Consider the following 14,560-nt stretch of genomic DNA (forward strand, 5'->3'; position numbering starts at 1 on the left):
GCCAAATCTTGTACCCAACTGTTTGTGAATTAGATGTGCGCCTCCAGGGAGTTATAATACCGAAAATGATTCGCCGTGTATGCGCTGACTCCACAGACAAGGTACAAGAAGGTATCAGGGTAGGACAATGGCGGTAGGTCTTCAGGGTTTCTACTCCACTGCCGTATTTCATATGGGTCCACATTACCAATGCATGCTATTTTTTCCAAGTACCGTCACTTGGCGTCCGGGCGCAATTGATCTCGATATAGTCCTTTGACTTTTGAGCTGATTTTAAGCATGGTTCTGGCAGTCGTCCTTCCAACACAGTGTGTTTGTTTTGATTCGTGGCCTTCTCAAATGGCGCCGCGCTCCCACAATGCATTGTGGTGTTACGTCAACTCCAAAGCCCTACAGCCACTCTCTATGACATCACACTGATCCAGGTGTTAAAAAACTGCCATAAATAATCTATTTTACCCCACGATGGGCCGTCATTTTCATCATTTCTATCATTCTAAATGATGGAGCATCCCCCCCACCCCGAATCAGCTTTACTTCCATCTTTTTAAGTACATTCTATGGATTTCACTCTGCAGGTTTTAAACTGCGCCTCACTGCTCACACACCTTGGACAGACACATACACACACACACACACATTTACTGCAGTTTGACAAAACAAAGAAATCCTGAGACGAGGTGATAGCTCGCCACTCTCAGTCAGCTGTAAAGTCCTGGACTTGTGTGTGCAAGAAACCAATTTCAGCTATTGATTAGTGGCATCACAGTTTGCCTGTGGTCGCCGCAGTCAAACCTGATGGACAAAAAGGCAGCTGCACAGCACTCAGCCTGCCAGTAATTCACTCAAAGGCAGAAAACACCACCACTAACAGCTCTGCAGACAAAAAGTCGGTCAGTCAGCCGCCTCGTCTCTGCGCTGTCGATGTCCGCGTCTATAAATAACCTCAGTACGAGGGAACGGCCGCGAAGGCTTTCCATCCGCCTAACCCAAACACTGTTCTGGAACAGGCCGGTACAACTCTGCCTGCAGTAAATCCTGCGCACACACGCACACACACACGGAGATGTGTTGGCTATAATTCAGAGCAGTTTAGAAGCATTAAGAAGCCCTGAGGTGGAGGAGGAGGCGCTGTGTTTAGTCAGGATGACAGACTGTGTTTAGCTGAAAGTCCTTTGAATAAATAAACTTTATTAGCAGGGATTGTGTGACGAGGACGCCCAACATGTAAGATCTAAGAAAAGATGATTCGAACAGAAAGGTCAGAGAGGAGAAGCAAACATGCAGGAATCATTTCAGATGCTCTCATTTTCATCACATTTCTGCCCCGTCCAATCAAACTGTTTCTGGCTGGGTCGCCTCCTGATGGCGAAGCCACGTAAACTAAATGACCATCTGCAGTTACAACAAATGCCGATAAAAAGCACGAAGCTTGTAATCTTGTTTTGCAGGATAGAGCCGGAGGCCTCGACGGCGTCTGCAACAACACAATCACAAAGACGAGCTTTAATGGGAATGATAAAACCTACAGTTCAATTAAATCCCCATAACTGGATTTTTATTTCATTACTGCCTTTGAGGAATTTCTGAGAAGAAAAAAAAGGTGCAGTCTGGAATAACAATAAAGGAATTTAAACTTTAATGTTATTTTAAAAAACAGCACAAAAAACTGAAATCAGCAATTACACCCAATTAATCCTTGGAGGATACACAGTTATTTATTTCATTCATTTAAATCAGAAAAATTCATTTCAAACTCAGTGAAGTCAGCCAAATACTTTATGACTACAACTAAAAACACGAGTCCAAATAGCACTTTAATGAAGTGCAGGGATAATTTAACGACCAATCTCAAAGGCTGAAATAAAACAATGGAAAGAATGAATGAATCGTTTGGAAAGGTCTTTTCTTTCATGTTCTATTTCACTTAAACTATTTTATTTGATTAATTTAGTTCTTACTTTTGTAAATGATGTAAATAAACTTTGATTTTAAAAGACAAAATCAGAAATGTGGGAGCAAAGTTTCTGCTGCGACCCGTTTATAACAGCGAGCGCTCACAGAGCTGCTCAGTGTCTATAAACACACACACTGTGTGGCAGCGTGTGCGTGTGTGTGTTCACACACTCGACATGATGCACAGAGAAAAACAAAAGGTGGTAACAGTGATTTTGTTTGTGTGATGTTTCATGATGAGTGCTTTACCACCCTCTGAATCACCCTCTGCTGGTGTTTACTGTGTGTGTGTGTGTGTGTGTGTGTGTGTGTGTGTGTGTGTGTGTGTGTGTGTGTGTGTGTGTGTGTGTGTGTGTGTGTGTGTACTGTACATTAGGTAAACGTGTAAAATGCCTCTAAGCTGTTGAGCTCCCTGCCTCACACAGACCTGGCTGCTGTGGAAAATCCCGACCTCTGCCTTGATGATTTGCTGGTTATGAGAATAAAGCGGTCAGGTTATTTCAAACCACAGATGAAAGCTTATAAGAGAAACAGAGACTTACTCAGCAGTTAGTTAGTTTTTATTATTTATAAATTATTCCGACTGTGACATATTGAGCTGCTAATGTTATCATGGTGCTCTCGTCTCTTCGAGAGCACCAGATTTACTTGTTGTTCCTAGAGTATTTAAAAGTAAAATGGGAGGCAGAGCCTTCAGTTTTCAGGCCTCTCTTCTGTGGAAGCTGCTTCCAGTTTGGATTCAAGAGACAGACACTATCTCTACTTTTAAGATTAGGCTTCAAACTTTCATATAGTTAGGGCTGGATCAGGTGACCCTGAATCCTGCTCGGGGGTTCCCATTAACTGAGTTAAGAGAAGCTAATCTCACTTTAGTAACTGAGATTATAAATTTGGAAAAGCTGGTCCCAGACTGAGTGAGAGCGACTCTGTAGTGAGGGATGAGGAAGACGTTTACAAAGGCACATGAAAAGCAGCTTCAGGAGGAGCCGTGGATATAAAGTATGGGCATTATGCAGTAATCTGAGTTTCTCTGACTACAACAAGACTACAAACAGACGGGTGATGAGAGGTGAGAGTCGTCCATGAGCTGCTGGAACAGCTTTTTATTCATTCACATGGATTCTCTGAAAAACATCTCCTTAAAATAATGATTTCAACCATAAAAATTCATTCATTAATTAATAATCCACTCATCATTGTTTAACTGAGTTGAGATCTGATGACTGCTGTATGATTCACTTTCACTTTAAACTCTTTTAAACTCCCATCAGGACAGAAATGTTGGAATGTAAGCTACCGGTCGTCTGTCTCACAGCGACTCGCTTCTCTCGCTGTCAGGTGTCAGCCTCCGGGTCTGAAAAACGAAGCCAACGCGAACCTGCCAAAACACACAGCCCCGATTCTATTGACAGGTGGAGGCGACACAGGCAACTGGAGTCCCTGAACTGGACCTCTGGACCAGGTTTGTGCTGTTGGAGCCTTTTGAGGCACTTTTAATGACATCATGTGACCAATACCATGGCTGCTGTGATGTCACTGTACTAACATTATTGTCCAAGACGTTTTGGGGCACAGTGAGATTCAGTGATTTTATCTGGATGTTACTGAGCTCAGCATCCTCCAAATATGGTCACTTCTGGCTCCAAAAAACCAACATGATTGATTGTTAGGCTGCAGAAAATAATGGGAGATGTGACACTGTCCATCATTTGTTTGCAGTCTTTGGTTTGCATAAGCACTTGTCCCACATATAAACCCAAAACCACACAAATCACACACCAACTGTATGTGAGCCTTTACAGACTGACAGGCACGATCACCGCCACAGTGACTGATCTCACCACTGGTAATGTAACAGCTGTTCCTACCTGGGATACTCATGATTCCTGTAAATGATGTGCAAAGAGTTCCTATTTACTGTATCGCCCACGTTCACCAGAGGGACGTCCCCACTGAGCATTTCTGTCTGAGCGATCCCAGCGGACAGAAGGACAAAGACGTAAATGTTCCCACCTCAGCAACGTAAGACATCACAGCAGACACGCCGTCACTCACTGACTTCAACATACCACACACACACACACACACACACACACACACACACACACACACACACACACACACTGCATCCCATGAGTCAAAGGTCATGAGAGGGGCAAAGAAAGAAAGATGAGAGACGTCAGACAGAGAGAGGGACAAAGAGAAGGGTGAGGTGAAGAGGGAGGACTGAAGCACTGAGGTGACAGCAGCTCCCACATGACCCTTCATCCTCAGCCTGACCCTCTGACTCCGCCTCTAATTCCTTCACTGTTCATACACCCTTCTCCTTTGCTTCATTAAGATGAGAGCTGCAATGGTGGAAACCACTTTAGAAAATACAGACACACACGAAGAAGCAGTTTCTGCCACGGTTCTGTAGATGTTACAGACAGTCGAGGCAAACACAAAGTTCATAAAGGAGAAAATAGCACATACACATCACACACTGACAAAGGAGAAGGAGTGACAGCAACCATTAATACATACAGAGGGGAGCTGGAGGAAGAAGAGACAGCAGGGAGAACGAGACACAACTGAACCGAATCACAGGACGACATGAGGAAGCAAAACTAGCAGCAAGGCACAAGGAACACTATCAAAATAAAGCAGGAAGTGAGATCACTAAACACAGACATGAACATGAACGTAACACAGGAGACTCATCACATGAGGATGGAACACAGGGAGGGATTCACATCTAAAGCAGCTAAGAAAAAACTGAATCCGCTAAAGATCCAACAATAAACATTACCAGGAATCAAAAAAATATTTAAATAAGAAACAGGAAGTGAAAAAAAAGTGCTGCTCTGACTGTCGCTGATTTACTCTCATGCACATCAGCCAATCACACAGAAGCGCCTTTAAGAAGAAGGTCGTTCCCACCTGAGTTGTCTGTCCTTGCAGACGGCCACCATGACCAGCAGGTTTCCAAAGATGCTCATCAGCATGACCAGAGACAGGAAGCAGATCAGGGCCATCCGCTTTGGCATGCTATCGCTGCAGGGAGATAAAACAACACCATGTCAGTTTAAGTCTAAAAGCCTGCTAGGATTCTGAACTGAGAGGATTCTGTCACATTTTCAGGTGCCTTACAGTAAAAGAAGTTAGCGAGGGTGGTCTCTGCCTGTGCAGCTACCCTTGGAAAACACTGCTGTAATGTTTATTGATATTTACAAAGGTGTCAGAACTCATCAGGCAGGGTACAGAGAGGCCGTCAGCTCTCATTTTATGTGAGAGAGAGTTAAAACTGCAGAGTGACCCCTCATGTGGCATCTATTACAGACAATATTACAATCTTTCTTTCATCAGCCTGCACCACGAGGTGGAGCAACAAGAAATCAGCCCTGCTCCCTGCTCGCATCGGCTCATTAGGTTCAGCCTCTGGCGCCAGTCATTAGCAGTAAAAGCTCCATTCAGGTAAAGATGGATTTACTTGTTCTTGTTTGGTGTCTCTGGCTAAGAGGATGTCACTGAAAACATTCAGATGCAAATGAGACTTATTTCCATCTCCGAGGTAGCCTGCTGAACCCAAACAAGCAGCCAGGTGCAGCAGTGATGATATCCTGTGTATTTAAAAGCAGAGGTCTCTTCCTCTGCTGCGCTGATTGCTTCCACCTACATAAGCACTCGGAGAGGCTTCAGGATGCATGGATACGTTTCACAACAACAAAAAGAGACTCGGGAGTCACAGCGAGGAACAAACTCCCCTCCGCACCCTGCAGGTAGAACAGTATGGAGCAGAAGCCGAGAGCCAGAAACGTCTGCACACTCAGAAACAAAGGCGGACACATTTATGCTGTAACTATCTGATCAGTTTGAATCGTCACCAAAGTTCGCAGCAGACATGTTGTCATTTGGGATTGATAAATGAGCGTGAAAGAAGCACTGAAGCACTGAAACCAATGCAGTGCAATCGTCTTCTGTGAAACCATTCATCTGCACAACACTGCTGCACATCGAGGGGAGGCAGCGGCAACGTGAACGGCTCTCTTCATCAGGCCCAGAGCGAGCTCACGTAAAACGGGCGTTTCACAGGTCACGTGACCTGTCTTCAGCTGTAAGTGGTCCCCATGAGTGCCCCCTGCTCCAATCACGGACACTATGTGTGATCACGTTTCATGGTGATGATTCAACGCTCTTAAAACAAGAATCAGTGACGACGTGGTGCTTCCAGCCAGCTTTAAACAGAACCTCTGAACATGACCTGCTGCCAACCAGGTGATGAGTTCAGCACCAGTTACCACGGTGATCTAGCCAGGTAAAAAGAGAAACCCTTTGAGAAGCAGAAAGCTCACACAGCTCAGTAATACATTAGTCTGGCTTTGTAGCACAGGATAGTCGAACCAAGAGCAACAAACCAAAGTGTGAGTGCATCCTATCGAGCAGAAGCAAAATAATTAAAGTCTGCAGCAGCAGGTGACCAATCAGAAACCTGCACAGGTGTACCAACCGCATGGGATTTTACAAAGAAAGAGATAAAACAGAGAATTTAGTCTGAAAGTAATAAAAACAGCGACAGAGGAGGTCTAAAAGCCTCCAGGCCCTTCTAGCTATGTGCAGCCCATAGGACCACACAGGGATCTGATGCTAACGTCCTGGTTAGAGGTCCTCAGAGGTCCCGAGTCTGCCCCCACTGCGTCAAAGCCCTTTTAGTAACAAAGGGGCCTAAATCAAAGTGCTTTCAGCGTTTGGCCGATTCATGCTATTCATGGCAGAGGTGCTGGCTCCAGCGTCGCTGCTGCACCTCAAAGCTGTGCTCTGATTTTCTATATCAACTTTCATACACAGCGTGTTTGAAAGACCCCATTTCCACCTCCTGGGGTTGAGCTGTGCTGAGCCTGAGACACGAGAAGGTCAAAGCAGGCGAACGATCTCTGTATAATCCACAGGAACCCTGACACAAATCACTTCTCCCCAAAACACAACAAACAGCATTTACTGAGGTTAAACTGTCATCATCAGGAGCATAAACACAAGAACACAGTCGCCTGTTTGACAAAAGCTCATCTTCCGGCGATAACCGAGACGTCTTTGGTCATAGATACAGAACTGACATGTTGCGTATTCAGTATCCAACATGGGGAATATGATATGATAAATAATACAGGCTAAAACTGCAGGCATTGCATTTTTGCCCCCACACGCGTATAACCTCTAGAAAACGTCTCGGGTCCAGCCAGTGTGAGTTATGAATCGAAGCTCCTGGAGCCACTTCTGTGGTTTGAGAGATCTCAGAAAGCGACTCTTTAACTCACACTTGTTTGACATCGGTAATGCATCACAGCAATCCTTCTGAGGTTTGCTGTCTCTCTCGCAGCTCACAGGCTGGCGGGGAGGTGGGAAAACACAACGAACGACAGCGACTGACACGGCTGGGTGGGCAACATCTCCCCACACGAGAAAATGCAAATTTCTACAGGAGAAAGTGACGTTTAGAGACGTTTATCTGTGGCTTTTATGTCCTGTCCACATTATCGGTAATATGCAAACATGAGCCTCTGTGCTAAATTCAGGAACCCGTCTGCCAAATGATTTCCCTCTCAGCATCCGAGGTTCAAAGGCAAAGTGATAGTGTGCAAATGAGGCTTGTTCTTTGATCCGTGATGCCAGTGCACTAATCAGATCAAACGGGAACGCTGATTTCTCAACAGAAGCATCGTTACCAAGAAATAATCAAGAGGCTTCACAATAATCCTTCACGTCGAGTTTGTCAGGTACACCTTTCCCCTAAATGAGACATCGATACGCTCATTATGGTGGTATCACCTGGCTTCTAACATGGCGACAGGTAAGAAGAAAGGTGCTGTACAAATATTGACTTTGGTGAGAGAGTCTCAGCTCATTTTGCTTTTATAATTAACGGATCAGTTGCAGAAGCTAGAGCAGTGCTGAGCGCACACACTTACTGATCATTAGTTAGAGTCATGTTCACTCGCTACAGCTGCTGGTGGTCTGCTCCTTAATGAACAATTAGGCCGCACCGTCCGATGAAAAGGATTTTATTTAGGATTTAAACTCCACTGTCAGAACCTTAAACACAGACCTGCAGCTTCCACAGCAAACTTTCAGCAAACTGACGCTTTGACACGTAAACTAAGAGGTTCAACATTTCCAAGCACGACACTGTTGTTGTTATATCATAGTTTTTTTCTAAAGTGGGAGTAAAGTCTGAGTAAATCATATGACGATCCACCTGTCACCAGGTTTACAGCTGTTCTCAGTGTTTATGCTCATGGGCTGGGCATAGAGCTCGCTGCCATAAAAAAGGGACAATGCAGCAATCACGTTAGCAGGGACACTTGAGGACACACACCTGACCCATACCTGGGGACACACACACACCTGAGGACGGCTTGCTCTTGAAGCCATTATTTTGAAAAGTGACAGTGAGGTGCAGCTAATCCAACAGAAGGATGAAATATGTGATAACCCTGCGTTATTTATACCGTGCTGATAGGAGCATGTCTTGTTCATGTCTTGAAGTTGTTCAAGGTCAGCACGGGACCACACTCAATACTGTTTAGTCTCTGAGCTGAGGCATCTGTCTGAACCCAAGAGGACGTCTGTGTAGGTTCTCAGTGTTCCAGGTCAAGGTTGCATGAAGAAAACTGCACTTCTTCAGGTTTGTCAGGCCCTTTCAGCTCTCATCCAAGTGGCTTCTGCAGTTCTAAAGACTGATGGAGAGTCCCGCCTATTTAACCCTAACGCCCATACCCCAATCAGTGTGTGGAGTGGTTGTTCTGTTCTGTCTGATAGAACACTGGTTCTCGCCTGAGCATCTTTGCTGATTTAATAAATGCACAGTTTGGACAAACACGTGTTTTCAGTGGTCACATGATGATGGGGGACATCAAGGGGACAACACCAGTTAGGGTTAAATACCCGTCACTGTCCATCAGTTTTTAGGATGGAGGACGTCTTCAGGATGAGAAGCGAGAATGAAGGCCAGCTGCTGGGAGGCACACACACACCAGGACACCTGCATCTGTGTCTTGTTTGGGACCGTGACTACACACCTGACAGAAGGCTACACCCCAGCATCACACACAGTAACCCAGCTCCTGATCACTCTTCAAAACGTGCTTAATTAAGCTGTGACTTCTTCAGATTGAGTGTAACGTCTCATTCAAGTACGTTATAAGCTAAAGGGTTTGGAAAGAACACAGCTGACGTCCTTTGAAAGCAAATGTGCTTAAAAACAGACGATGGAGGCAGGAATTTCCTCTGCTGCTCCTCAACGATTCTGCAGACGTACAAAAAAGGCTTTCTGCTGTTGAAGCAGAGAGACTGAGAAAGACAAACAGAGAAGCTGTGGAGCAGTGGTTTTGAAGGATGAAAGACATCAGATACACGTAAATTTTGACCTGAGTAATGCTGGGTATGCTAGGTAATCAGCATGGAGCAGCCTCAATTAGGAGCTCAGAGGAGACAGATGAGCGGGGAAATACCTCCATCATCCATGACCGAACATCTGGTTTCTCTTACTCCTCGTGAAGACTAAATGCGCATAAATAATATGTTTTTGCACATTCTTGGCTCTGAGCTTGATATTCTCAGTTGATCTGACTCTGGTGAGTGACCGCTGGAGATCCAAACCTTTGAAATATGAACACACACGTATAAAAAATGCTTTTACAGCTATAGGGGATCACATATCATGTGGCTGATCTAAACGAGCTGCCACTGATTGGCTGCATGGAGCTGACTGTAAGTGAGAGCTGGACTGAGCTCTCAGAAGTCCTCACTGAGGTCCTCTCAGAGCTGAAGCTACCCGACTCTTACCGTGTCAAGCAAAAAATCCCACGTGACAACGTGCACAGGAACTGTCGAGTCAACTGAGGTGGGCCGACAGAACCGGTTCAGAGATTGTTTTGTTAGTTCCACCTGCTCGCAGTCATTTCCCCTCCTCACCACCTGACCGCAGCTGATGCAATCAAATCTGCAGAAACGCCACAGGCTGTGGTGACGCAGCTCGTCTACACAGCATAAAAACACACCAAAACCTTTTTTTCTGTTCTCTGTGTCACACATTTACACAATATTAAAAAGAGCATTTACAAAATATTATCAACAAATAAAATGAACAAAGAATCTGAGTGGAGCTGAGTGCACAGCGGTCTCTCAAGCACAGCAGCCAGGCTTGATGCATCATTTAAATGCTTCTCTAGAAAGTTCATGTTCATCTGAGCGTCAGGAAACAAGCTAAATTTATTTCTGGGTGAGACATCCAGCGGGACTCTGAGCTCTCTGTCAGAGAGATGGAAGTTAAAGATGGAGGGAGCAGGAAGTCCTGGCCACATCCACGGGGAATTTCAGAGAAAAAGAAGGGAGAGGTGAGAACATGTGAATCAGTGATTTCATCCCCAAACTGAACTTCCTCCAGAGACACGGCGCTGTGGCTTTGACAAATTTCCACGATGACGACGCTCGCGGTGCATTAGCGGCTGTGCAACCAATACACACTAATCATCTGAACTGAGATACCTGAAATGATTATCGTTTGTCAGAAACCTTATTTGGGCTTTCAGCTCCCTCATTTTCATTACTTTTATGTTTTCCTCCATGTCAGCCTGTGAGGTGTTTATTTTAATCAGAGTTCACAGAAATCTACTCAACAACTTTCCTTTAAAAATAAAGAAACTGTTTTTAAGAGTTTAATGACTGAGATCTTAGTAGTGACCATCGCTGGCAACAACGGCGGAAATACACTCAAGAATCGGTCAAATTAATCATTCAGATTAAAGTTCTTGACCTTTCATTGTCATCTATGTGGAAGCTGCCATCTTTGTAGTTTTCAGTCGTCAGGATTTTGGTTTCAGACATACTGAGTAGTATTCCCATGTTCTGGCTTTCTCATTAAACAGTGCAAAGTGGTGTTCTCTACAAATCTGAGGTTGCCAATATTTCATCCACCAATCAAAAATCTTTCTTGATTATCCGGTCAGCATTCCAGAAGAGCACATTTCAACATATAGGATGATTGGATGCATCCTATTCTAGCACACGTTCTAAACCATTCAGTGTCTCCATACTCAGTCCAGAAGCTTCTTGGTCTTCATACAGTATTCTTATGCGGTTAATCAGATGGGTAGAAACGCCCACGACCTTTAATGTCCTCCAGAAGTATTGATGGTCCCCACAGTTAAAACTTTACTGTAATATATAAAGCATAGGTCGAAACTTTGCTGATATTCTTTGGGTTTTTTCCCATAATCCAGCTGATGTTAGCAATATCATCACTGGTCTTTTCCTAAAACCAGACAAAGATTCAGATCTGTAATTGTGTTACAGGTCAAAGACATCGATGCCACACCAAAGAAAGGTTCCAGCCAAGAGTCCTGGAGGTGGTTTTAATTGGTTTTTGTGCACTGGTTTTACTGGTCTGGTCACCATGAGGTTGTAAGAGGCTGTATGTCATCCATGAACCAAAACGAGTTTGGCGCCTCTGATTTAACCTTTGGAAGACCTTCAGCTGCCGCTCAGCCCAAATTTTAATTAGGAGTTAGTCCCTTACAGCAGGCTCCTAAAAATAATTCTTCTTTAACATCATGTAAACATACCATGTTCCTCTGAGAGAGCTGTCTCTAAAAGCAAACTGTTTCACATTATTTTATTATAACAGTGAGAAAAAGACTGCATCCATTGTCTGCTCTCAAATGCCATTTCAGCCTCACACCCCACCCTGTCCATCCAAACCCGTTTTCTCTGTTCTGCTCACCCAAGCGTGGCCACAAGTTTACGCACACACACAAGAAGAGTGCGTAAACAGCGAGGAAGGCCTCCAATTTTACATTGTGTCTGAGTCCGAAAAAAAGAAAACATCCCGTCTGGCTGTAAAGGCCTCAGTGGGAATCCCTAATTGCAAACAAAGGCTGTCTGGACACCGGCATTCTCTCTCAGCAGGCAAACACAAACGCACCATTATGCAGACTGGTATCAGAGGCCACGGGCAGAGTTCAAACTGGTGTCGGATGCTGCTTATCGGCAACACAAACATGTGTCAGAACAGGGGTCACGACAGGCCGTCCCGCTGGCCAGGCCACCCGCTCCTCGCTCCCAACTCATCACACGCCGCTATGTCGTCCGGACCTGCTGGCGTCAAACGCTAACGTACCTTTCGCCCCGTCTGCGTCATGATTGGAGAGGATGGAGACCTTACAGACTTCCTTAAAGGTTGTGTCATGTCAAATGGCACATTTGATTAGTGGGAATGTGCAGAATGTTCTCTCCTGCACGCTGGCAGGAATAAAGCTTCCAGAGCAATTGATCTGGACTCCTTTGATCAGCTCCATCACCTAGTGGGGGTGGGGGGTCATAGTTTGGTCCCACCTTCACTGTTGTGATTGGTGTGGGGGTAGGGACAGGCTTAGGGCGTCGGGGGGTTCCCCAGGAGCATCTTCCTTGGGGGGCTCAACCCGGGGTAGCGGTCATGGCCAATTAAGGGCTCTGTTGGCTCTTAGGTGACGGTTTCCTCGTGGCTGCGTGCAGTGGGGCTAGGGGAGGGTCTGTGCTGACGGACGTGGGTTACTGACCTGGTAGCCTGGCTGCCCCTGGGTGGGTCCGGGACGGGCGTGAGGTTCTGGGGGCGCTCCGTCTCTGGGCTGGGGCCCTGGCCGGGCCTCGGGGGCTCGGGTCCTGGTTGGTGTGTTGCTGGGGTTGTGGGCGGGTGGGTATATGGGGGCCCAGTCCTGGCGCAGGGCGCCGCCGGTGCATTGAGCCACCTGGGGGACTCTTCAACTGGTGGGGGAGGTTGTCACATCTTGCAGGAGCTTTCCTCTCCTCAGGAATTCTCTCTGCAGGAGGGGGAGATATAGGAGAGGTGGAGGAAGATCTCAGCCTGGGCGTCTATTGTCTTGTGTAGTCTGGAAGATGAGTGGATGATGGGGTGGGTGTAGTTTTCTCTGTAGTGGGGTCGGGTGGGCTGTCCCGGGCTCTATGGGGCCGGGCGGCACTGCTGCACTGGGCCCTGGTCCGGATGGGCCTGGGCCCCCTTTCCCTGGCGGGTTGCAGAGCATGGGGGTGCCTACTGGGGTCAGCGGGGGAGCTGGCCCCAGGGAGGGGACACTTGCCCCTCCCTTTCTTCCCTCCCCATCTCCAGCTGCCTCCCTCTTCCCGCTCCACCACAATCACCCACACATGCAGGGCCTTGGGGTAGGGGTGTGTCACCAGGGTGCAGAGGAGGCATCCCCCCCCTCTGTCCCCTTCTGGCTGCCTCTGCCTCAATTTTATCTCACAACTTAGACATTCACATTACTCACACTCTCATAACACATACATATAGGATCTTGGGGGTGGGCTCACAACACGGACTCCAAATTACCATCAGGGTGTACACCTCACCCCTGGCGTCGTTGCCCACCTCTCAATTTTAAATACACGTAGACATTGAGGGCTATCAGGAGGGGCTATGCGCTTACCTGCTGCTCTCTGGCAGGTAGCTCCATGCCCTCCTGGGTTTTAATTGCACCTTAGAACACATATACATCAACACTACATATGAGCGGGTAGAGGGAGGTTTGGAGTCTTCTCACACCCCCGGTCTCTGCGGCCTGCTGGAGCGGGGGGGCTAGGAGGAGGAGTTGGCCGTCCGACTGGGGTCTGGTGTGTGGGGCCTCCCTGCTGCTGCGGAGTCGGGGCAGTCTGCTTCTCCCCACTGCAGGGAAAAGGGTAACACCACCTGGGTCTGGGTGCAGTTTCCCCCTCCAGGGGCAAGGGTACCTAGACCCGGTTCTTAGAGTACGCTTGGGGAGTGTGATTGTGTGTACAGCGTCTCTTTATGTCTGTCTCCACGTTGGTTGAGTGTGGAGTAATTGCCTATGAGAGCATGAGGGTGGGAATGGATGTTTGTATTTGAGTGTGCCTGTATGTCTGTGTCTATATGTCAGGTTGGGTATCAGACGCCACCTCTCTGGGGACATCTCAGGCCCTCCAAGGTTTGGAGGCCTATCTCCCCCCACCACTTCCCCTGCCGGTGGCAGACGCCCTCAGACATCGATGCGTTGGTGGTTCTTTGTGTCCGGGGGTGGGCGTCCGGGTACACACCGGCTCACTCCTTGGTGGCTGCTTATCGGGGCCTGGAACCTGGGGCTCGCTTGGGCCACTTCGGGGGTGGGGTGCCCTCGGCCTCTCGGCCTGGGGCTCGGTCACTCAGGCACAGCTGGCTGCCGGCGGAGCTCACGGGCACGTCACTGCAACCCCCCCTGGCTTCTGCTCCGCGGCTGCTGAGTGATCCCTCATCTGGGACTCTCCTCAGCTCTTTCTGGGACAGTGGCGCGGCTGCCCCTCTGTTGGTCTTCCTTGGTCTCTTGTGTTCTGGGGGCCTCTGGATGTCTGGAGTTTTGATCTCCTCCATACCTGCTTCATGCCCTGGAGGATGGGACTGTGGCCCCCCACACCCTCTAGCAGATCATTACATTAAGGAACCTTTTAAATACAAGCGCGCTCATGCTCACAGGTGTACACACAGGTGATCACACACACAAACTACACCCTTTTTGGCTCCTACCTCAAAGCACACTGTGCGCTGTCGATCTTACGTGCTGCACAATAATGTTTAATATTAAGT

The 14,560-nt window shown here is 47.2% G+C and overlaps 1 protein-coding gene across 3 annotated transcripts in view; it reads right to left on the reverse strand.

The window, feature by feature from the left end:
* htr4 (5-hydroxytryptamine receptor 4) overlaps nt 1–14,560 on the reverse strand; it is a 138,236-nt gene that overhangs the window by 60,129 nt on the left and 63,547 nt on the right. For all 3 annotated transcript variants that reach the window (XM_065469733.1, XM_063492679.2, XM_063492689.2), the window contains exon 3: nt 4,879–4,992. In XM_065469733.1, the coding sequence (XP_065325805.1) occupies nt 4,879–4,992 (114 nt within the window). The remainder of the gene's footprint in view (nt 1–4,878; nt 4,993–14,560) is intronic.

The sequence above is a fragment of the Pelmatolapia mariae genome, linkage group LG2 (genome assembly GCF_036321145.2).
Source record: "Pelmatolapia mariae isolate MD_Pm_ZW linkage group LG2, Pm_UMD_F_2, whole genome shotgun sequence".
Taxonomy (NCBI): Eukaryota; Metazoa; Chordata; class Actinopteri; order Cichliformes; family Cichlidae; genus Pelmatolapia; species Pelmatolapia mariae.